The sequence below is a fragment of the Macaca nemestrina genome, chromosome 6 (genome assembly GCF_043159975.1).
Source record: "Macaca nemestrina isolate mMacNem1 chromosome 6, mMacNem.hap1, whole genome shotgun sequence".
In the NCBI taxonomy this organism is placed as follows: Eukaryota; Metazoa; Chordata; class Mammalia; order Primates; family Cercopithecidae; genus Macaca; species Macaca nemestrina.
The window spans coordinates 2,143,179-2,168,167 of record NC_092130.1 but is presented as its reverse complement, the minus strand read 5'-3'; the positions used below and the strand labels follow the sequence as shown (position 1 = coordinate 2,168,167).

The following is a 24,989-nucleotide window of genomic DNA, read 5'->3' as shown; positions in this document are numbered from 1 at the left end:
CTTCAAGACGAGGTCTGCCCTGCTCCAAAGCCATGTCCTAGCAGGTTTCCAACCCTGTTAGGGAAGCCCAGTGGCAGCCCTCCCCTTCCCTCACCTCACCGTAGCAGCTGCCATCTCATACAGGGCCAAACTTTGAGAAAAAACTGCCTCTCACTACCCCTAACTGGCATATACGACATCTGTGCCTTTTCAGTACACCCAGTGTGGACCCCTAACTTGCTGGGCAGCCTTAGGCAAGTCGGTTCACTTGAGTCTTAGCTTTCATCTGCACACACAAAAGCAGAATAATCCATCCCTCCCCTACTTCAAGTCAGTTCTGGCAGCTCAGTATAAAAACATGCAGGAGGTTCCCACCTCTGTGCCTGACACTTGTGTTTAAGTGAAATTTATCACACCCATTTTCAAAGTTGGCAATATTTGGTCAAGATAACTTCCCTACTCACAAATTCAAACATATTCTAAGCCCTAACTATGGCATCTCCAGTCCCTGGTCTGGTACCATACCACCTTTACCCAGCCTGAGAAACGAAGGACAGATGTTCTAAGGCAGCACTTCCCAAGTCAACTGAGGTAGGGGTGAGTGGTCAGGATTTTGTTTAAAATGCAGATTCCAACTCACAAGGTCAGGAGGTTAATTAAGTCACTGCAAACAAGCTATGGAGCACAAGATTCCAAAGAACCATAATGCGTCTAGACTTTTTTTTGAAACAGGAATTTCTCTCGTCGCCCAGACTAGAGTACAATGACGCGATCTTGGCTCACTGCAATCTCTGCCTCCCGGGTTCAAGCAATTCTCCCCTGCCTCAGTAGCTGGTATTGCAGGTGTGTACCACCACGCCCAGCTAATTTTTGTATTTTTTAGTAGAGACAGGGTTTCCCCATGTTGGCCAGGCTGGTCTCGAACTCCTGACCTCAGGTGACCTGCCCACCTCAGCCTCCCAAAGTGTTGAAACTACAGGCGTTAGCCACTGCCCCTGGTCTAGACTAGCTATATGGCTCTGGATTTAGTTTAACCTTACTCCAAGTGTCTAGTTCTAGTCCCTTCTCTAACAGGGCAAGCTTTTTTTTTTTTTTTTTTTGAGACGGAGTCTAGCTCTGTTGCCCAGGCTGGAGTGCAGTGGCCAGATCTCAGCTCACTGCAAGCTCCGCCTCCCGGGTTTACGCCATTCTCCTGGCTCAGCCTCCCGAGTAGCTGGGACTACAGGCGCCTGCCACCTCGCCCGGCTAGTTTTTTGTATTTTTTAGTAGAGACGGGGTTTCACCGTGTTAACCAGGATGGTCTCGATCTCCTGACCTCGTGATCCGCCCGTCTCGGCCTCCCAAAGTGCTGGGATTACAAGCTTGAGCCACCGCGCCCGGCCACAGGGCAAGCTTTATCCCTAAATATACCACAGTTAACTCAGGACCCAGCGAAGGAACCCTCAATCCTTCTCAATACTGGGCCTCAGTACCAAACTATTAACACAAGATCTGAAGGGCAGTAACCAGGCTTAGAACACAGCTCAGCAACTCTCAACACTGCCTTCCCCCGGGACAACTGCTGCTCTCTCTAGACCTGCCAAAGACAAAACCAACGATACATACTCCAGACCCTTCCCTCTGCTGGTGTCCAGTCCTGATGGGGCAACCTGGTAGAGCAAGCAAGGGAGGATCTGCGAAGCCCTCCCTCCATGTCTCCTGCACGCACTGCTCCTGTGGGCAGATGGTTAGAAATGACCGATACTAAGCCACTCTGTCCAACCTACCTAGCCCTACCCCAACAAACTCAAGAGAAAGCTTATCCACACTTTGCTTTAAAGGGCACAAGCCCATCTGACAGCCTAGCTCAGACACATTTACACTCTCATTTCATTATCAGGGACTTCAATCTAATGGGATGAGTAGCTGCCGGGCCCTCAGCATCTACTGAAGGAACTCTGGGACCAGACTTTTCAGGACTGCTTTTCTAATACCCAACCTTGTATTATTAATGTGAATAGACTCTCCCTTAGATACCTAACCTTGTTTTAATATGAATAGACTCTCCCTTAGCTGAGAAAGCCGGACGGACTCCATTTGGCTCCTTCATTTACAAGACATCAAGGGCTCCTCACCCACCCGCTTCCTCAAGGACTTAACTTGTGCAAGCTCTCAGCGTATCAGAGTGCAATTAACCAATAAGGTGCTGAGGCAAGCAGTTCCCAGCAATTTACTCGGAGATGGTACCATAAAGCCCCATTTGTCCCATAGGTAACGCCAGAGCCCCCACGCCTATCACCTTGTGATGAATTTAAAGCCCCTGCACCTGGAACTGTTTTCCTGTAATCATTTGTCTTTTCAACTTTTTTGTGTTTCTCTTCTGTTAAGATTGCTGCAGCTAGAATCCCCCTCCCCTCTCTAAACAAAGTATTAAAGAAAATCTAGCCCCTTCTTTGGAGAGAATTTCGTGCCTTAGCAGTCTCTCGTTCACCGGCTAACAAAGGACTCCTGAATTCATCTCAAAGTGTGGCGTTTCTAACTCGCTCAGGTACACTTTAAAGCAGCTTGAATACTTCCTAGCATCATGTTGGAGCTCTGAACTACCAAAACGGGGATATATTTAGAGTTCATTTAAACTAGTCACATTAGCTCTCAATCACTATCACTCTACCCAGATTTACATGTAATTCTGCTTCCAAGTAGAATTGATTTTTAGGAATGAGCCAAAAATGTAAAAGTTCAAAACCTCAATTTGAAAAACCATCTGTGAAGGCTAGGAACAGTGGCTCAAGCCTATAATCCCAGTACTTTGGGAGGCTGAGGTGGGCAGATCACATGAGGTCAGGAGTTGGAGATCAGACTGGCCAACATTGTGAAACCCCGTTGTCTACTAAAAATACAAAAAAATTAGCCTGGAGTGGCGGCGGCACCTGTAACCCCAGCTACTTGGGAAGCTGAGGCAGGAGAATGGCTTCAGCCCGCAAGGTGGAGGCTGCAGGTGAGCCGAGATCACGCCACTGCAATCCAGCCTGAGACGGCTAAAACTGCGCCTCAAAAAAAAAAAAAAAAAAAAAAAAAAACCACCACCCCTGAGCTAGAAGAAACCCACGTATTTATCATAACCTCCCTTGCCTCCAGCACCTTCCCAGCCAAGCATGAAGGCCTCATAGACATGCAGGCCATGCAGTGAGGGCACTGGCACCTCCCCCTTCGCTCTGTGCAAGTGCTTAACAAGTTATAGGCAAGTTCAGATCAGGTCCTGTGCAGCCAAATGACATACAGCCCTTCCACAAGGGCCCCAAAGACGAGTTTACCTTCAGTTGCACTGGAGGGAAGTCTGAAGACATCTACACAACAGCCTCAACTGCCAAGCCTCTCTGCCACAGCCAGAGATGTGGCCCTAGATGTGTACCCAGATGGGCACAGAGCACCGAGACTCAGTCCACATGACACTGAAGCACAGACAAGACAGAGTGCAGTTTTTAAAAGGAGGATTTATTTGACAAGTTTCACTTAGCGCAATATACCTAAAAGGAAATCACAATACAATGAAAGATTTAAATCAAGGCCTCAGAATTTCATACAAACACCAAGACCAAAATCCTAAAGTACTGGTATTGCGTCTCAAAATTTTCCCATTAACTTAAAAAAAAAAAAGAAAAAAAAGCTTAAACTTACGTGCCTTACAGGTTATTAAATGAAACTAGAATTAACGAACATGCCAAAATGTTTCACTTTTAATTGTAGACATAGCTCCTATATTGAGTTTTACAAAAAAATAAAAGCATGTCTTTCAACATGCATCCAAACAGTGTTCAATGTAACGTGGCAAAGGGCAACATTTAACATAATTCAACTGCTTTTACCTAAATACGCTTACTGCTTAAGTACATCCTATAACTAACTTGAGAAAAGCTGGAACTTAAGTTTAACAGTTATAGTTTACTCAGCTTCACTGTTACATCCTAGATTGAGTATTGTATTCAAAAATACTGGGCCTTAAGTCTTCATAACAATCCTGATTTCCACTTAGAGTAAGCATAAATCACAAGCTTGTATTGCAGAAACTGTTAAACTGAAGTTTTTTTTTCATTAAAAAAAAAAAAAAAAAAAGTTGACCAAGAGTCAGTGATCAGGACAGATCAATTACATTCCCCATCCACCACTCATACTGGACATGCTAGACATCCCTCCCATTCCGTTCACGCCCATAGATGCACGGCTTCCACTACTGTAGTAGCTGCTGTTCATTGCTCCTTGGTTACCTGCAAAGAGATCAATTTGACAAGTTAGGAGTAATGTCAGACTACCAGTCAAATAAAATATAGTATTCCAAGAAAAAGTTTAAAAAGTATACGAGTACAAATGGCTGCTGTCCAAGTGGCGAGACGCATGTTTGGGAAAGGGGAATCCCGACTCCAAACAAGCCTCAATTAACCCCTTTTCTCTGCAGTACCAACTTGCCAGACTCTTGTGCTACCATTTTAACGGATTCTTCAGGATCAACATGAAAAATTAAGTTTAAAGGAAAACTAGTGTTTTTCAAAAATTGCAAAATTACTTCGTATTTTTAAAGCTAAACAAGGCATTTTTTTAAAAAATTCACCATAAACATTCACAATGTGTCCCTCGAATGGCATTTGAGAAAAGGGAGCACAGGGGAAGTCTCTTGCTTTTCCTATTCACGGCGGGCAGGAAGTGAGACGACCAAGGTGGACTAAAGGCAACTCACTGTGCCCAAATGGCAGCCTCCATGGAGTTAAGTCAGAGCCATTGACTGCTATAGAAAGTATTATTACAACATATCAGTATTTGCTATTGGGAATTTAAATTATATTTTTTGAGAAAATATTTACCTATGCAATGTTTGATTGAAAATCACTGGAGTTTTCCTGTAAAACTTGGTCTGCAAAAGGATTTTGTAGGGTAAGACTATAATACCAAAATCACCATTCTTTAGACCAATTGAAAAAAAATAAATAAAACCAATCCTAGGTTAACTAATAAATACGGTCCTGAACCCAACCACCATTCTACTATTCCAAATTCTCCCTCCATCTAAAATTGATGTACTGCTAACCAAAAGACAAAAAAGCGAACAACTTTATTTAATGTTTTAATAAATGGAGGCAGATATTTTCTGGCTCGACAGTATTCCAAAGTTGCAATGACTAGTTTTTTATTCACAGAACACTTCCCCCTCCCAATGATTGTTTCTGAAAATTAAGCTAGTAAAAAGTTACATTTGGATTGAAAGCATACATTTAATAACCCAATTTCACCAAAAAGGAGCCTGCACCTTCCCAACTAAAGAAACCTGCCTAAAACTTAATTCTAAGTATATTTAAAAAAACAGGCTTACCGTATCCACTCATGCTGCTCTGGCCACCATAGCCGCCTCCGTAACCTCCACTCAGCTGCTGGCTGGCTGGGCCACCGTAACTGGACTGGTTTGCTGTTAAGTTAAGAAAACTTTAGAACCTTGTTCCTTACATAATGTGGTACCTGGTGGTACCGGGCTTGTAATTCTATATCTATATTTTCCAGTCTTGATCTTATATTACTATAACCCTCTGCCTCCTTCTGCCTACTGTCTATAACCGGGCTACCCTTCTATCCATCATTTGAGCTACTCAAATATTTATAAACCAAAGTGCTAACGGTATATACATCAGCAGGACTAAAACCCACAAGATTCCCTAAGTAGAGGCATTTTGTGAAGATCTTATGAAACTGCCTGACTAGATTTAGTGGGGTTCCCCCTTAGATATATCAAAGGCACGTCAATACACCTAATTATGCCCACATTTATCTTAATCCTATTTTGCTACTTAAACTTTATACTCAGAAAATTTAAGTAGTTTCACTCCGTAGTCCCCTCCCCCAAGAGTACTTAAATCTAATTTGAATTATCTATCCTAAGGAACTTCATAACAAAGATTTAAGTAAGCCAGATACAAAATTCAAATATCAAGAAACTGCTTTCTTTGCCTAAGTTTGTTATGCTAAACTTATTAAATAGATTAACAACTTATAATTGACTTATACAGATATAAACGTTTTGGTTTTTAAAAAAACTAACGATATTTACACAAGCCCATGCCTCCCATCATTTGGCTACCATAAGCACCACCGCTTGCTCCTGCTGTAGAATTCAAGAAGAGTTCTACATATCTGTGTTCTGAAATGAGAGAAAAGGCATACAAGGTTAGCTTAAAAAAAAGACACTAAAGTGATATTTACACAAACCCATGCCTCCTAGCATTTGGCTACCGTAAGCACCACCGCTTGCTCCTGCTGTAGAATTCAAGAAGAGTTCTACATATCTGTGTTCTGAAATGAGAAAAAAAAAGTTTGAAAATGTTTGTTGGTGAAACACAACAGGATAAGCACTTTTATAAAGTTTTTAAACAAGCAGATCTGTGAACTTCAAATACCTTGGCAAAGAAAATTCTAGCTACTTCTCTTAGGTGATCTACTTTAACTCCAATATCTAGCCTTTACATATTCATCTATGTTGTCAATTAAGGATATAAACTTCAAGATGTGCGTATCACAAATCCGTTAGACTAATTTTTAAAACCCAAACCTTCTTCAACCCACTGCCCCCCATCCCCCAAGAATTAATCTATTACTGGAGAGGAAACTTCTCATATATCCTTATTTTTCCATTTCTCTATTGTAAATGTTAGTCACACAATCACCTGTTAAGAGCCCACAAACGCTCAATCACACTTACGCATATTTGCTTTGTCTTTTGACATAGCTGCCACGGCATCTTCATGAGTTGCAAACTCGACATCTGCTTCACCAGTTACTCTGCCATCAGGACCAATTTCAATGTGTACTCTCACAGGATTGAGTGGTGAAAAAAACTACAACACAAGGCATTTCAAAGAATTAAATCAACTTTCTAATGTTACAAAATAAAACTACAATTTCTAACACAGTGCTCACATTTATAGAGTAAGACTCAGACTTTTACTACCATACTGAAATAGACTTGTGAGTTCATCCAACACTTACATTATAAATGTCATTCTCAGTAGCTCTGTAAGGTAATCCACGCATGTGTACACAGTGTCCTGTTGTGCTCTGGAAAGTAGAGCCACCATCCCCGTATCTGTGATCAGACATTCCTGAAAAACAGTAATTGAGGTCTAGATGGACAAGAGTGTAAGCATCCTTCAACTGAGAAATTCAATTCTTACCTTACCTCTTCCAAATCTATCTGACCCAAATCCATAGCCATCATTATAGCCATTGTAATCGTCATAGCCTCCATAGCCTGAAAGACAAAGTACAATCCATCAAACAAAACACCTAAACAAAGGAACAGACTACTTGCCAAACCCTGGGAATCCTCACGTACCTCCACCGTAAGCACCGCGCCTCATCCTCTCAAAGCCAGCTCCTCTGCCAATGCTGTTATACCCTCTGCCAGCCCCAGGTCTGTCATAGGGACCTGGTCGCTGCATGGCCATAAGCTTTCGTGGTGGATCATAATGAGTTCTAACTTCAGCTCTACTGCTCTTAAAGATCTCAATATACCTAAAGCATCGTTCATAAGGAAGGGGTAGGGAGGGGAGAGACAACATTAGTTCATTTTATACAGGTATTTAGTTACACAAGAAATACAATCTAGTCATAGCCATGAAACTGACTAATATTTAAAGCCAGATTTCTTATATTTGCATAGGCAATGACCAGAAATTCACTCAATAAATAGTAAGACAATGTAAACTTTACAGAAAAAAAACTCACTCCTCCTGAGGCAGAGCCCAACCTTAGGGGTAGAGAGGAGTACTGTAAATAAACGTTCTAGGAGGGAAATAATTCCACTCAACTTTCAACATTTCAAGTCTTAAATCCATTGGCAGCATGTATAGCAAGTGGGCTAAAAAGCCAGCCTCCACCAACAGTCTAGCCCACACTACACATTTCCTTTCGCCAATAAATACCCCAGCCTATGCTTTTAGTAAGAATCAGCATAGGTAAGCGCATGCTTCAATGAAAAATAGTCACAAGCAAAGAGAATAAAACCTTTTGTGACAATTTCTTGAAAGCTATGCTTATTAATACTATGCAGAATATTTATATACAGCAAGAAAAAGTTTGTTGCATTTCAACTTTAAAAACAAGATCAGAAAGTATCACATTTTCTTATGGTAATATTAATTTACTCTAGGTGGGTGTTATTACAGCTAAAGCCAGGTTTGCATTAATTTTTTAAAGCCATAGTCTCTCAACTCTATTGATTGGGGTTAATAAGACTCACAAAATTGTCAAGTAGACCAATTAACTAGGGACAAATTTTAAACCTAAAATTTAGTTTGCGTGTAACATGGGACTGACATAAGAAAAGTTTGGAAATCATGGCAAAACATCAATTACCTAGGACTACAAAACATTAATTTCTTCTTTTAAGCAGAGAGAATATGGATTTAATTGTTTACCATAAGAAAAGTGACATATCCAACCAACCATCCATCCCCACCTGTGCCCTATTCTTTCCTTGTGTTTCTTTAGAGCCTTTTCAGCTATTTCCTGTGAAGCAAACTGCACGAAGGCCTCCCCCGTACTCCTCCCCTGGAAGTCCACCGGCAATGTTATCCCATTTGGCACGATTTCCAACCCTTCAACCCAAGGACAAATAACCCCAGTAGGGGGGCAATATTAACATCACAAGCCCAGAAATGATTCTTCTTATAGCTTTAAATAAACCAGAACTTTTAACTTTAGGTGAATGGTATGCTTTCAACAAGTACTCTTTAAATATGCATTGCAATAATATGAAGTTCCATTATTACGAAGTATAACTATTCTTAACACACCCATGGTACAGTATAAATTAAAAAAAAAAAAACTTGCTGAACGCAGGATGCATTAAGAATTCAACAACTTAAGAACACATATCTATGCAACTTAATGTTGAGAATTATACAAGAATTCAATTAAGTTTTAAGCATTAAATAACAGTTTTACTAAATTCAAAACACCTTTTACCTCATTTTATATTTCAATGCTTTAAGTTATTGGAACTTCAAGTCTTTAAAAAGGTATACATTTAAACATTTCATATAAAAACTAAAACATTAAATTATAATTGACAAACATAACAATCTAAACTTTCAACAAAACTGATCTACACAGCACAATCATGCATGCTTATGCTCTAACAGTAGTTATGATTCACTTCTGGAAATTCCGTCTATGAAAAATCCTTTCCGTGGATACATTCCCAAGCTTACAAAAAGGACTTAAAGCACTTTCCTAGAAGATATGAAATTATGTTCATATTTAACGTTGACAGATAGCATTCAATTCTCACCAATTTAGAGTAAAAACAAAACAAGACTTGATTTTTAAAATTCTGACATTAGGACTTGATACATATATAAATTTTTAACATACTACACTAAACCATGAAAGGATTTCTTGCTTCCAGTGTATCACATCATAAATATTAATATTTAAAATATACGATATCTAACATTGTTAAACATGCAATCTTATCAGCTCTTCAGCATAAAAACATTCAAATACTTTAGGCCCAGGAACAATTTCAAAACACTTTGTTATTTCAGATACTGAGACTACAAGCATTCAAACTACTCTCACTACATCTGATTTTCAGTAAGTTTATATCACACTGGTTAAACCAAGTCTTTCATAAATCGACTTCTGCATTAAAGAGAATTAGACCATTCTGGTCACATGACCCAAATGTGTCTCTTGCAACAACACAGACACTTGCCATAATTTACAACAACCTAATTCGTCACACTAATCTGATGTTAAGGGATCTTACCTTTAACGTGAAGTACTTAGCTGGACACCAATGTGAGGAAAAGCAGTTAAGCTGTTGAGGGCAATCCTCAATGAAAGATCTACTCTGAACTATAATACTAAATATAGGCAAAGTTAACATTTTGGAAGTACTTCATTTCCACCTTTAAGATGGGCTTAAATTATTTGAAGGTCTCTAGGAAGAAAACATTAATTCACTGGCAATTTACACAACCTATTGAAATACCTAAGCTACTCAACTTTAAGGTCTATTAAATCACCTTGCAGAAGCTAAGCCAAAACTCACTGCTCATCAACAAACAGGACTACATACCTGAGAAGAACTGAACAATTTCTTCCTTGCTACATCCAAAGGGAAGTCCTCTAAGCCGTACAAAGCCATCATTGGCCGTGTCAGGACTATTTGGACCAGTATGCTTCAACACCCAATCCATTTCAACGTTGTTTGACTTGAATACTGAAAGAGGTGCTTAGAATTAGTCACTTTTGGAAAATTAGGTAACAAAGTTCAGACTTCCTGGGTCTTTAGATAAGCTAGGAAGAGCTGCCACAAACTCCCTTAGATGACCATTTCCATGCAGTCAAATACCTAAAATTCAGAAGGGGTAAGACCTCTATTGTTTAATGCTTTATTTACTGTAACTAGGGCAATGTAAATCAAACCTTCAACATATCTGTGTCCCATAGTTTCTCTGTCTTTTTTCAGGGCCAATTTGACTTCATCTTCTGATTCAAGTTCAACAAAAGCCTCGCCACTTGGTCTGCCTTCTCTGGTGTAGATGAAACGAATACCTTGAGCCCCATTTTGAATTTTGCAGTCTGGAAAGAAAACAACCGTTAATACGGAATTTAAAACCTAAAACCACCTCTGGGTGACACAGATGAAATGTCTATTCCGTGTCCCCACTACAAATTACGTAACTTGTGAAGCCTGCATATAATGACGATATTACCAACTCCTGGAACTCCAATAAAAAAAAAAAACCTCATTCCCAAGGTGATGTATTTCCAACCCATCAACAACATACAATATTCAAAGCAGTTTCAGAATGAATTTCTCTCTTAAGTCCCTGCTACTTATGTCCACATCACACATCTTTTATCAATTTCTCAGAACATTATCAAGCCTGGACTTTGTGACTTTATGGCAAACCTACTTCGTTGCGAGTTGCTTTGGTCTGGTCTGGCGCGTTTGTCAAGTTTTACCTTACCAGCAGCCACATTACGGTTTCTCATTCAAATCCAAATTACAGGCCCAATACTCACCTGAAAGGGGATCAGTGTTACCAAGCTAAAATGCTCCAAGTTGCACAGCTGAAGCCAAACCCAGCGTTGCCCCCTGCAAGGTGGCTTCCAGTGTACTTGGTTCTTGTTTTACAGGTCGTTTTCCGTTACCAATGCTAAATTCAGATAGTAAGTCAACACTACAAACGTCTTGCCAAAAGCTGTCAATTTCATACACGTAGAATTTTATCAGTCTAATTCTTCCCAGTCTAATAATGGGAACAAGGACATTCTGATAGAAAATATTCAGGAAACCTAGGGACTGCAAAAACACTTCCCTGGGTTTCAGTGTTTTCAATTGTATAGCCAGCCAAATTAAGAACTAGATGAGCAAACACTCTTCAATTACCAAATCTTGATTAGGAAAACTGAAATTAAGACGTGACATTTTAACTTTCCGAACAATGCTCCTTTTCAAGGAAACACCAGAACTGGAAACAAGAGATTACACTTCAAGATACTGAAAAACATTACTATTATTGGTCTAATTACTCGGCAATTTTCTCGAGATTGAGGAGGAAACCCACCTATGCCAATTCATCTTTTCGCAAAAAGACACCGGGGCCAGGCGCGGTGGCTCACGCCTGTAATCCCAGCATTTTGGGAAACCGAGATGGGCTGATCACTTCAGGTCCAGAGGTTCGAGACCAGCCTGGCCAAAATGGTGAAACCCCGTCTCTACTAAAAAAACAAAAACTAGCCGGGCGTGGTGGTGCGCGCCTCTAGTCCCAGCTCCTCGGGAGACTGAGGCAGGAGACTCGCTTGAACCCAGGAGGCGGAGGCTGCAGTGAGCCGAGATCGCGCCACTGCACTCCAGCCTGGGTGACAGAGACTCCCAACACAAAGGAAAAAGAAAAACGACATCCATAAAAGAAAAGTTGGTGTTCAAAGGTAGTAAAGAAATCAAAGGGTCTGCCAGATCTGCCGCACTCCCCCCGCAGGGCCAGGAGGACGGGCGGGGCTTTCGAAAATTCCATTGCGTAACCGCGGCCGGCCGGGCGCGAGCCACACGGCGGTGAGTGCAGTCGCCCGCGCCTCGCCAGGGGGCGCCCCGAGTCCCCCGCCCCGCCCCGCCCCAGCCCGGCTGCCCGCCAGCCCGCCCGCCCCGGCCTCGAACTCGAACTCCCGCGTCCTAGTTCTAACTCACCAGAAAAAAACCTCTGCACTTCATCGGCCGAGCAAGACCACGGCAAGCCCCGGACCTTCACCACGAATCCCTCTCCGCCTTCGGTGCCCAACATCATCGTCTCTTACGCGGTCCGGCGTCGAAACAACTGCAAGGCGGGGAGGACCAGACCTGAGAGCGCCAATTAAGCTGTCCTCCGCCTCCAAGGCGCCCCCGGGCCCGCACCGGCCCCCCCACCAAGCAAAAACCGGGGGGATGCACCCACCCCGGCGGCTCCAATACCCAACACCTCCTCGTCCGGCGGCCGGACCCCCAAAAGCTGTTCTGAACAGCAACCGTCGGCGCCCCGAACCGTGGGGGCCCGGGCCGAGCCAGCGTGGAGGAAAGGAAATGGCGGCGGCCGCTTCCGCTCCGCCTCCTCCGACTTCTCACACAATAGAGTCGGCGCGGCCTGCAGGCCTCAGCTGCGGTGCCGACATTCAGCGAACCACTCGCGGCTCTCGATGGCAGCCCGCAGCTCGCCAAGGTCCCCGTGGCCCTCCCAGAGGTATGAGGACAACCAATCCTCGCAAAAACGGCGCCCACGGTGGTCGGTGAACTGCAAGCGAGGACCCACCGAGACTCACCCAGAAACCCGACTTCTGCGTGGCTAAGACGAAATGGCCAGCGGGCGCCTGCGCAACCTAAATAAGGCCCTTTGTGCGAGTTCTGCGCACGCGCAGCCAGCTGCCCGCACCGCCCCGTTGCGTCACAAAGAGCTCTAGCGCATGCGTAGTTTCAAGAGCCAACCCACCGTCCGCCGGCGGATTATTACACGCTTGGGTTTTGGGCGCAGCACCCCCACCCATAAACCCGCCGGGCTTTTTATTGCGCATGCGCCTTCCCGCGAATATTGAACTTGGGAGTCTTAGCGGTTTATAATTGTTTCATGCGCATGCGTCTTCCTTGAAACCGTTCTCTAGCCTTACCCGCCAGCGTGGGGGAGGGGAATGGCGGCCGCCTGTTCCCTATGGGACTGTATAGGAGTCCCGAGCTCTGGGTTGAAGAGGTGGGCGTCTTTCTACCCCTTACCCCCTGGCTCTTACCGGTGCGCTCCTGGCCGACCTGAAAGGAGAGGCGCGGCCTTCAGGCGTTCCCACTCCCCGCGCCGCCTGTCTCCCCTTTATCCCCAAACCGGCCGAAGCTGATCAGCCGCAGATGGTCGAGCGTCCTGGGAGCTGCGGGGCTGCGGACGTCCCGCGCCCGAAGCCACCCGGATGGTGCCTGGGGCACGTCCCAGCCATGTGTGCCTCCACTTCCCCTTACCTGCGGTCGTCGGGCCTAGGGCCCCGGTCGGCGCGAGGTTCCCGTGCCTGTGGCTCGCGCCTGTACCCAGCTTTTGCCTAACGAACTCGCACCCTGTGTACCCCTTGACCCGCCTCACGGTCGGTGGGCCTTCCGTGCCCTGGGGCCCTGGCACGAGGAGGAATCGCGAGCGCGGGCTTCTCCACGGGTGCGCGCCGGCCTCTGCCCGGTAGATTACCGCTGAATCTCCCAGGACAGAATCGGTAACAGTGCGTCCAATCCCCGGGCGTAGACGCCGCATTCGAGGAGACCCCCGGCTCACCCCATGTGCACACATGCTGCCAGATGAGTAATGTTCGTGGTTTCTAACAGCACTGCCCAACACCGAAGATGCCGTAGCCTCCCAGGCCTCCCCAGGTCTGAGCTGGCTGCCCTCCTCACCCCAGCTCTAGTGGACACAGACAATAAACAAATTAACAATAAGGCAGGGTTGGACCTTGCCGCAGGGCTACCTTAACTAGTGCAGGCCTAAGTGCCACCCTGGGAAGATGCAGACGAAGCATGTTTCCAACCCCAGGGCCACAGAGTCCGAATCCAGTTTTGACAGGTTTGAGAAAAGTAGAGAGGACATCAAAAGAAAGACGGGAGCCCAGAGCTAAGCAGGGCCTGATCTTCAAAAGCCACTTAGGCCTTGGCAAGGATGTTAACTCCGAGAGAAGGCTTTGGCAGGTGATCAGCAGGGGAGCAATAAGCCCTATGCAAAGGAAAACTTGCTGGATGTGAGGGGGATGCAGATGGAGCAGGCAGGGTGAATGACGGTACATGCCATGCCCTCTACTACAAACGGAACTGGAAGCACATATCTGTGGTACCATTTCAGAAAACACTTTGGCTGAGGTAATCAAGAAGAGAGACTCTGGCCAGGTGCGGTGGTTCACGCCTCTAATACCAGCACTTTGGGAGGCCGAGGCAGGCAGATCACTTGAGGTCAGGAGTTTGAGACCAACTTGGCCAACATGGTGAAACACCATCTCTACTAAAGATACAAAAATTAGCTGGGCATGGTGGCGCACGCCTGTAATCCCAGCTACTCTGGAGGCTGAAGCAGGAGAATCACCTGAACCCAGGAGGCAGAGGAAGCAGTGAGCTGAGATCACACCACTGTCCTCCAGCCTGGGCAACAGAGAAAGACTCCCTCTCAAAAAAAAAAAATATATATTAGCCAGACATGGTGGCATATACATGTAATCCCAACCACTTGGAGAGACTGAGGCAGGAGAATTGCTTAAACCCAGTAGGCAGCGGTTGCAGTCAGCTGAGATCATGCCATTGCACTCCAGCCTGGGCAACAAGAGCGAAACTCCATCTCAAAAAAAAAAGAATAGTAGTGAGGTAGAATAAATTTCATACATTTATAGCCAATGCTCTTATATATAAATTGTCCAACTTATATTAAAACAAGGTTTTTAAATATTTATTTTTTATTTATTATTTATTTATTTTTGAGAAACGGCCTCACTGTCACCCAGGCTGGAGTGCAGTGGTGCAAACATGGCTCACTACAGCCTCTACCTCCTGGGCTCAAACAATCCTCCTGCCTCAACCTCCTGAGTAGGTAGGACCACAGGCATGTGCCACCTTGCTCAGATAACTTTTTTATTTTTCTTTTTGTAGCAATGGGGTCTCATTTTGTTGCCCAAACTGGTCTTGAATTCCTGGACTCAAGGAGTCATCCCACCTCAGCTGCCCAGAGAAAGTGCTGGGATTACAGGTATGAGCCACCATGTCTGGCAATGAAAGAAGGTTTTTTTGTTTGCTTTTGTTTTTGAGACAGTCTCACTCTGTCACCCAGGCTGGAGTACAGTGGTGCAATCTCGGCTCGCTGCACCCTCTGCCTTCCAGGTTCAAGGAATTCTCGTGCCTCAGCTTCCCAAGTCTAAAGGGATTACAGGTGTGTGCCACCACACCTACTTTTTCTTAATTTTTAGTTGAGATGGGGTTTTGCCACGTTGGCCAGGCTGGTCTGGAACTCCTGACCTCAAGTGACCTGCCTGCCTCGGCCTCCCAAAGTACTGAGATTACAAGCATGAGCCACCACGCTCAGCCAAAGGTTTTTTAAAATAAAAAGTTCATCATCAGCCCAGGCGAGGTGGCTCATGCCTGTAATCCCACCACTTTGGGAGGCCAAGGCCGGTGGATCACGAGGTCAGGAGTTCGAGACCAGCCTGACCAACATGGTGAAACCCCCTTTCTACTAAAAATACAAAATGTAGCCGGGTGTGGTGGCGGCGCCTGTAATCCCAGCTACTCAGGAGGCTGAGGCAGGAGACTCACTTGAACCTGGGAGGTGGAGGTTGGAGTGAGCAGAGATTGTACCACTGCACTCCAGCCTGGGCCACAGAGCAAGACTCCATCTAAAAAAAACAAAAAAATTCACCATCTTGCCTCAGTGGTCTTTATGTCTTGGTACACTTCTTATAGTTTACAGAGCTCTTTGTTAAGGCTGTTAGCCCTTAGGATAGTTGCCCCAAACATTCTTCTCAGTTTGCCTACCTTTTAATTATTTTTGTGGTTTTGTGGTGGTATTTTTTGTTTGTTTGTTTTTGGTTTTTTTTTTTGTTTTTTTTTGTTGTTTTTTGAGACGGAGTCTTGCTCTGTCACCCAGGCTGGAGTGCAGTGGCCGGATCTCAGCTCACTGCAAGCTCCGCCTCCCGGGTTTACGCCATTCTCCTGCCTCAGCCTCCCGAGTAGCTGGGACTACAGGCGCCCGCCACCTCGCCCGGCTAGTTTTTTTGTATTTTTTAGTAGAGACGGGGTTTCACCGTGTTAGCCGGGATGGTCTCTCGATCTCCTGACCTCGTGATCCGCCCATCTCGGCCTCCCAAAGTGCTGGGATTACAGGCTTGAGCCACCGCGCCCGGCCTTTTTTGTTTGTTTTACAGACAATGTCTTGTTCTGTGCCGTGACACAATCATAGCTCACTGCAGCCTTGAACTCCTAGGCTCAAGCCATCCTCCACACTCAGCCTCCTGAGTAGCTAGGGCTACAGGCACTTTCAACCAGGCCTGACTAATTGTTTGTATTGTTTTGTGGTGATGCGGGTCTCACTATGTTGCCCAGGCTAGTCTTGAATTCCTGGCGTCAAGCAATTCTCTCACCTTGGCCTCTCAAAGCACTGGAATTATTCTACATGTGAGCCATGATGCTCGGCCCCGATTTGTGATTGCTTTTTTTTTTTTTTTTTTTTTTGAGACGGAGTCTCGCTCTGTCGCCCAGGCTGGAGTGCAGTGGCGCGATCTCGGCTCACTGCAAGCTCCGCCTCCCGGGTTCACGCCATTCTCCTGCCTCAGCCTCCCGAGTAGCTGGGACTACAGGCGCCCGCCCCTGCGCCCGGCTAATTTTTTCTATTTTCAGTAGAGACGGGGTTTCACCATGGTCTCGATCTCCTGACCTTGTGATCCGCCCACCTCGGCCTCCCAAAGTGCTGGGATTACAGGCGTGAGCCACTACGCCCGGCCTGCTTTTTTTTTTTTAAGACAGGATCTCACTTTGTCACTCAGGTTGGAGTGCAGGTATGTGATCTCGGCTCACTGCAACTTCCACCTCCCGGGTTCAAGCAATTTTTGTGCCTCAACCTCCCAAATTGCTGGGATACCCCAGGCGCAGTGGCTCACACTTGTAATCCCAGCACTTTGGGAGGCCGAGGTGGGTGGATCTCTTGATGTCAGGAGTTTGAGACAGCTTGGCCAACATGGTGAAACCCTGTCTCTACTAAAAATACAAAATTAGCCAGGCGTGGTGGCGAGTGCTTGTAATCCCAGCTACTTGGGAGGCTGAGGCAGGAGAATCACTTGAACCCAGGAGGTGGAGGTTGCAGTGAGCAGAGATCCCGCCAGTGTACTCCAGCCTGGGCAACAGAGGGAGACTCCATCTCAAAAAAAGAAGGAAAAAAGTACCAAATAGCTGGGATTACAGGCAGGCACCATCACACCTGGCTAATTTTTGTATTTTTAGTAGAGATGGAGTTTCACCATGTTGGCCAGGCTGGTCTGGAACTCCAGACCTCAAGTAATCCACCCACCTCAGCCTCCCAAAGTGCTGGAATTACAGGTGTGAGCACTGCACCCGGCCTATGATTGCTTTTTAATATTTGGACATATAGAATGTTTAAATTTCTTGATGTCAAAGCCATGGATATGTTCCTTTGAGGTTTGTCTTTAAGTTTAGAAAGCCTTTCCCATCCAGAGATTAAACACATATTTGTTATCTTTGGTATCATTTATAAGACACATTTTGTACAGCTTAGCCTTAATGAGATAGGAATGTGTTTTATTTATTTTCTTCTGCTTTTTTTTTTTTTTTTTTTTGAGATGGAGTCTTGCTCTGTCACCCAGGCTAGAGTGCAATGGCGTAATCTCGGCTCACTGCAACCTCCACCTCCGGGATCCAAGCAATTCTCCTACCTCAGCCTCCAGAGTAGCTGGGATTATAGGCGTCCGCTATCATGCCCAGCTAATTTTTGTGTTTTTAGTAGAGACAGGGTGTCGCTATGTTGACCTCAGGTGATCCACCCACCTCAGCCTCCCAAATTGCTGGGATTATAGGCATGAACCACCTCGCCTGGCCAGGAATGTGTTTTAAAACCAATGATATCAGCTGGGCGTGGTGGCTCACCCTGTAATCCTAGCTCTTTGGGAGGCCATGGTGGGCTGATCACTTGAGGTCAAGCATTCCAGACCCACCTGGCCAACATGGTGAAACACCGTCTCTACTAAATTGTCACATCTCATCCTTTGAGCAAAGATCAAGTGTAGTAAAAAAGATAAATTAACCGGGTGTGATGGCACACACCTGTAATCCCAGCTACACAAGAGCCTGAGGTGGGAGGATGGCTTGAACCCTGGAGGGAGAGGTTGCAGTGAGCCAAGATCACACCACTGCACTCCAGAATAGGTGACAGAGCAAGACTCTGCCTCAAAGAAAAGAAAAGAAATGCAATCATAAATAACATGGCTGGGCGTGGTGGCTCACATGTGTAATGCTAGCACTTTGTGGGCCGAGGCAGGCAGATTGCTTCAGTTGAGGAGTTTGAAGCAAGCCTGGGCAACATGGTCAAAACCCATCTCTACAAAAATACAAAAATTAGCCGGGCACAGTGACAAAGTGAGACCATCTCAAAAAATAATAAAAATACAGCCAGGCGCGGTGGCTTACACTTGTAATCCCAGTACTTTGGGAGGCCGAGGCGGGCGGATCACGAGGTCAGGAGATAAGAGACCATCCTGGCTAACACGGTGAAACCCCGTCTCTACTAAAATACAAAAAAAGTAGCTGGGCATGGTGGCGGGCGCCTGTAGTCCCAGCTACTTGGGAGGCAGAGGCAGGAGAATGGCGTGAATCTGGGAGGCGGAGCTTTCAGTGAGCCGAGATCACACCACTGCACTCCAGCCTGAGCGACAGAGCGAGACTCCATCTCAATAATAATAATAATAATAATAGTAATAATACTATGTCGCCCAGGCTGGAGTGCAGTGGCACGATCTTGGCTCCCTGCAACCTCCCCCACCCAGGCTCAGGTGATCCTCCTGCCTCAGCCTCCCAACAAGTAGCTGGAACTCTAGGCACATGCCACCACGCCAGGCTAATTTTTGTATTTTTAGTAGAGACAGGTTGACCAGGCTGGTCTGGAACTCCTGAACTCAGGTGATCTGACTGCCTCGGCCTCCCAAAGCACTGGGATTACAAGCCACCATGCCAGGCCAGAATTTGTTTGTAGTAGTGCAGAAAATAATGGTGGGACTTAAAATTGATGATATTTTAGATTTGATGGAAACTGTTATACTCCAGTTATTTTGTGTGATGACATGTTACAGCCATTAAAATTATATTTTCATGGATTTCTTAATAATGTGAAGTAGACTGGGCACAGTGGCTCACGCCTGTAATCCCAGCACTTTGGGAGGCCGAGGTGGGCAGATCACCTGAGGTCAGGAGTTCAAAACCAGCCTGGCCAACATAGTGAAACCCTATTTCTACGAAAAATACAAAAATTAGTCAGGTGTGCTGGCAAGTACCTGTAATCCCAGCTACTTGGGAGGCTGAGGCAAGAGAATCACTTGAACCTGGGAGGCGGAGGTTGCGGTGAGCCAAGATTGCGCCACTGCACTCCAGCCTGGGCAATAGAGCAAGACTCGATCTCAAAAAAAAAAAAAAAGAGAGACCTGGTCAATATGGTGAAACCCTGTCTCTACTAAAATACAAAAATTGGCCAGGTGTGGTGGTAGGTGTCTGTAATCCCAGTTACTCAGGAGGCTGAGGCAGGAGAATCACTTGAACCCGGGAGGCAGAGGTTGCAGTGAGCCAAGATCGCACTACTGCACTCCAGCCTAGGTGACAGAGCCAGACTCTGTCTCAAAAAAAAATAAAATGCTTACTGGTATCTCAGCTAATTCCCAAAACAACCCAATGGGAGATGAGTACTATTATTTACCCCATTTTACAAATTTTATAAAGAGAGGTTAGAGTAATTAATTTGCTCCAGGTAGGTGCACAGCTGGTAAACACTGCCATGATTGACCTGCTAGTCGGCTAGGATCCGGAAACCACCGCTCACCATACAGCCCTCAAGAAACAGAACCCCGGGCTAGGCACAGTAGCTCACGCCTGTAATCCCAGCACTTTGGGAGGCCGAAGTGGGTGGATCACGAGGTCAGGAGATCGAGACCATCCTGGCTAACATGGTGATACCCCGTCTCTACTAAAAAGACAAAAAATTAGCCAGGCGTGGTGGGAGGTACCTATAGTCCCAGCTACTCGGGAGGCTGAGGCAGGAGAATGGCGGGAACCCAGAAGGCAGAGCTTGCAGTGAGCCTAGATTTTGCCACTGCACTCCAACCTGGGTGACAGAGCAAGACTCGGTCTCAAAAAAAAAAAAAAAAAAAAAAAAAAAGCCAGGCGTAGTGGCTACACCTGTAATCCCAGTACTTTGGGAGGCCAGGGCAGGTGGATCACCTGACATCAAGAGTTGGAGACCAGCCTGGCCAACATGGTGAAACTCCGTCTCTCCTAAAAAAATACAAAAATTAGCCGGGCATAGTGACATGTGCCTGTAATCCCAGCTACTTGGAGGCTGAGGCAGGAGAATCACTTGAACCTGGGAGGCGGAGGTTGCGGTGAGCCTAGATCACGCCACTGCACTCGAGCCTGGGTGACAGAACGAGACTCTGTCTCAAAACAAAACAAACAGAAAAACAGAACCCTGAGATTTGCAAAAGAAAATATGCAGATGACCAGGCTCACGCCTGTAATCCCAACACTTTGGGAGGCCAAGATCGTGGATTACCTGAGGTCAGGAGTTCAAGACCAGTCTGACCAACATAGAGAAACCCTGCCTCTACTAAAAATACAAAAAATTAACCGGCCGTGGTGGCACATGCCTGTAATCACAGCTACTCGAGAGGCTGAGGCAGGAGAATCGCTTGAACCTAGGAGGTGGCAGTTGTAGTGAGCTGAGATCATGTCATTGCACTCCAGCCTGGGCAACAAGAGCAAAACTCAAAAAAAAAAAAAAAAAAAAAAGCTGGGCGCAGTGGTTCACTCCCATAATCCCAGCACTTTAGGAGGCTGAGGTGGGCGGATCACCCGAGGTGGGGAGTTCAAGACCAGCCTGACCAATATGGAGAGACCTCATCTCTACTAAAAATGCAAAATTAGTGGGGCATGGTGGCACATGCCTGTAATCCCAGCTACTCGGGCGGCTGAGGCAAGATAATCGCTTGAACCTTGGAGGCGGAGGTTGCGTTGAACCGAGATCACACAATTGCACTCCAGCCTGGGCAACAAGAGCAAATTTCTGTCTCAAAAAAATAAAGAAAAGAAAATATGCAGATGATCCATAGGCTTGAGAAGTGTCCCTCTGAGTGGTAACCAAAGAAATGCTAATTAAATAAAATAACACAAAGCCTTTGCAACTAATTTTCAAATTAGTGATCCTTTAAACGAGTAATTAAGAGAGCTGGAAAGCATGCAGGGAGATGTCATCGAGGTACATTGTGGTTGGAGTGTAAATTGGTACATCCTCTCGCTTAGGGCTATTTGCAGTATAAACACATACATTTCATTAAAACATTCATTCCATTCCTACTTTTGCACTGATTTAATTACAAGATTGTTCATGGCAGCATGAAATAGGGAAGCTTTAGAAAGCAGCTTAATGTCTAATGAAGTATGGAATAAATTGTGGTATGAGTGCATGGGGGTAGTGGGATGGGGAGGCTATGAGGGGGAAGGAAACAAATCTTAGGTAACACAATGGTTTGTTGCCTTCCAAAGGGCCACAGGACATAAAAAGACATACGTTACAGTATATCTATGTTATTAAAATGTCATGTGGTGGGGAACTAGGAAAAAAGATCTAGAAAGGATCTTTAAGATGGTGATCATGAAAAAAAAGTTGAGAAAAAATGATCTAGGTTCCGTGTGATGGCTCACGCCTATGATCCCAGTACTTTGGGAGGCCAAGGCAGGCACATCACCTGAGGTCAGGAGTTCCAGATCATCCTGGACAACATATTGAGGCCCCATTTCTACAAACATTTAAAAACATGCTGGGCGCAGTGGCTCACGCCTGTAATCCTAGCACTTTGGGAGGCCGAAGCAGGCAAATTACCTGAGATCAGGAGTTCAAGACCAGCCTGGCCAACATGGTGAAACCTCGCTTCTACTAAAAATACAAAAAATTAGCCGGGTGCAGTGGCGCAGGGCCATAATCCCAGCTACTTGGGAGGCTGAGGCAGGAGAACTGCTTGAAGTCAAAAGGCGGACGTTGCGATGAGATCGCGCCACTGCACTCCAGCCTGGGCAACAAGGGCGAGACTTCAGTCTCAAAAAATAAAAAACAAAAAAAAAAATGTAAATATTAGCCAGGCCTGGTGGCACATGCCTGTAGTTCCAGCTACTCAGGAGACTGAGGTGGGAGGATCGCTTGAGCCCAGGAGGTGGAGGATGCACTGAGCTGAGATCGCGCCCCTGAACTCCAACCTAGGCAAAGTGGGGAGACCCTGTCTCAAAACAAACAAACTTTACATTTCTGAGTGATAAACAACATGGGCCGCCTCCGGGACCTGCTCGGGTGGGACACTCCAGGCTGCTCCAGGCTGCCCTTAAGAAACGGGCATCTCGGTTGGAGCGCGGGTATGGGGTACCACCCGCCCCCGCCACGGCCGGGCAGCGCGGGCCGCCCTTCCGGCGGGAATCCCCGCGTCTCTCGGCCTTTCCCGGAGCCCCACTGTTGTGTTGAAAGAGACCGCCCTTCGACGCGGAGTCCGGCTCCACAACCACGTAAACAAATTGTGGATGCAGACACCACGAGCGGCGGAAACAAAGGCGTCCCCACAGTGTCCCGCCGCCCGCTGAGCAGAAGGGTCCGCCCGGCGCGGACCTGGGGAGGGACCGAGCGCGCCGCGCGCCGCCTTCAGGCCGACAACACACGGTCCGTTTTGAACTTTCTGGGTGCGGATCTCCCAAGGCTTCTGCCGGGTCACTCACAGTCTTCAGCCAAATCAAATCTTCAAAACCTACCGCCGGCTAATTTTTTTTTTTTTTGAGACCGAGTCTCGCTCTTGTTGCCCAGGCTGGAGGGCAGCGGCGCGATCTCGCTCACTGCAGCCTCCGCCTCCGGGTTCCAGTGATTCTCCCACCTCAGCTTCCCGAGTAGGTGGGATTACCGCCCCACCACACCCGGCTAAGTGTTTGTTTGTTCGTTTGTTTGTTTGAGACGGAGTCTCGCTCTGTCTCCAGGCTGCAGTGCAGTGGCGCGATCCCGGCTCACCGCAACCTCCACCTCCCGGGTTCAAGCGATTCTCCTGCCTCAGCCTCCCGAGTAGCTGGGATTACAGGCACCCGCCACCACGCCCGGCTAAGTTTTTGTATTTTTAGTAGAGACGGGGTTTCACCGTGTTGACCAGGATGGTCTCAATCTCTTGACCTCGTGATCCGCCCGCCTCGGCCTCCCAAAGTGCTGAGATTACAGGCGTGAGCCACCGTGCCCGGTTAAATTTTGTCTTTTTAGTAGAGATGGGGTTTCACCATGTTGGCCAGGCTGGTCTTGAACTCCTGATATCAGGTAATCCGCCCGCCTCAGCCTCCCAAAGTGTTGGGATTACAGGCGTGAGCCACCACGCCCGGCTTTTTTTTTTTTTTTTTTTTTTTTTGAGACAGAGTCTTGCTCTGTTGCCCAGGCTGGAGGGCAGTGGCGCAATCCCGGCTCACTGCAGTCTCTGCCTCCAGTGTTCAAGTGATTTTCCTACCTCAGCTTCCCAAGTAACTGGGATTACTGCCCCACCACGCCCAGCTAATTTTTGTATTTTTAGTAGTGACCGGATTTCACCATGTTGGCCAAGCTGGTTTCGAACTCCTGACCTCGTGATCCGCCCGCATCAGCCTCCCGAAGTGCTGGGATTACAGGTGTGAGCCACCGCGCCCAGCCCAAGTCTTCATAATTTCATTCTCCATTTGGAAGGATGCTTGGCCCACTGCTTACCAGCTCCACATTTGTGTCTTCATTTCACGCATTTGTCCATCCAGTGAATGTTCAAGTACGTTCTATTTGCCTTGTCCTGGGATGACCAGAGGAGAAAAGATCCCTTTCCTGGAGAAGCTTCGAATCTAGCAGGGAGATGAAGAAAAATGAGTAATTTTACAATACAGTCCACAGCTACAAGTTTCAGCAAGTGCTATGCACTACAGTGAGAGCCCCTAATTGGGAGCTATTTGGGAGTTGGGGAGAGTTGCTGAGAAAGTGATGCGTAACCTGGGATTTGGCAGGTGATAGATAGGGCCTGGTCAGGCAGAGGGAAGCAGGCTTTGAGGCTAAGAGGCCAAGGGCCTGGAGCAGTAGCCTCCAGGCTGGACAGGCAGGGAGCAGATTCTACTTGGAGGACAACTACTGAAGGCTCAAGCAGCACAGTGACACAATCGAATTCATGTCCTTTTTTTTTTTTTTTTTTTTTAAGGATGGGGGCTAAGGCAGGTGGATCACTTGAGGCCAAGAGTCCGAGACCAGCCTGGGCAACACAGCGAACCCCATCTCTACAGAAAATACAAAAATTAGGCAGGCCGGGCGCGGTGGCTCAAGCCTGTAATCCCAGCACTTTGGGAGGCCGAGACGGGCGGATCACGAGGTCAGGAGATCGAGACCATCCTGGCTAACACGGTGAAACCCCGTCTCTACTAAAAATACAAAAAAAAAAACTAGCCGGGCGAGGTGGCGGGCGCCTGTAGTCCCAGCTACTCCGGAGGCTGAGGCAGGAGAATGGCGTAAATCCGGGAGGCGGAGCTTGCAGTGAGCTGAGATCTGGCCACTGCACTCAAGCCCGGGCTACAGAGCAAGACTCCGTCTCAAAAAAAAAAAAAAAAAATTAGTCAGGCATGGTGATATGTGTCTGTGGTCCCAGCTACAGGGAGGTTGAGGCAGAAGGACTGCTTGAGCCTGACAGGAAAAAAAAAAAAAAAAATAGCCAGTGGCTCA

The 24,989-nt window shown here is 46.4% G+C and overlaps 1 protein-coding gene across 19 annotated transcripts; it reads right to left on the bottom strand.

Annotated features, from left to right (window-relative positions):
- Nucleotides 1-4,054: 4,054 nt before the first annotated feature.
- LOC105484007 (heterogeneous nuclear ribonucleoprotein H1) lies at nt 4,055-24,021 on the bottom strand. 19 transcript variants are annotated; one of them, XM_071098012.1, is made up of 15 exons: nt 13,484-13,769; nt 13,147-13,282; nt 12,200-12,326; nt 10,432-10,587; nt 10,082-10,225; nt 8,456-8,594; nt 7,331-7,509; nt 7,175-7,246; nt 6,985-7,118; nt 6,698-6,833; nt 6,232-6,291; nt 6,050-6,139; nt 5,321-5,413; nt 4,815-4,864; nt 4,055-4,223 (listed from the first exon to the last, which is right to left on the bottom strand). In XM_071098012.1, the coding sequence occupies exons 3-14, from the start codon at nt 12,294-12,296 to the stop codon at nt 4,815-4,817; spliced, it is 1,350 nt and encodes a 449-aa protein (XP_070954113.1). In that variant the 5' UTR covers nt 12,297-12,326; nt 13,147-13,282; nt 13,484-13,769; the 3' UTR covers nt 4,055-4,223. The 19 variants fall into 19 exon arrangements, with proteins under 19 accessions (XP_070954113.1, XP_070954118.1, XP_070954114.1 ...); XM_071098017.1 differs by lacking the exon at nt 8,456-8,594 and having other exon boundaries at nt 6,080-6,139; XM_071098013.1 differs by lacking the exon at nt 13,147-13,282.
- Nucleotides 24,022-24,989: the final 968 nt, after the last annotated feature.

Coding starts and splice junctions, on each gene's coding strand:
- LOC105484007 (XM_071098009.1), bottom strand. CDS start 12,296: ATGATGTTGGGCACCGAAGGCGGAGAGGGATTCGTGGTGAAGGTCCGG. Junction 8,595..10,081: donor AATTGTTCAGTTCTTCTCAG/GTATGTAGTCCT, acceptor CTTGGGTTGAAG/GGTTGGAAATCGTGCCAAAT. Junction 6,292..6,697: donor AAAAGACAAAGCAAATATGC/GTAAGTGTGATT, acceptor TTCTCATTTCAG/AACACAGATATGTAGAACTC.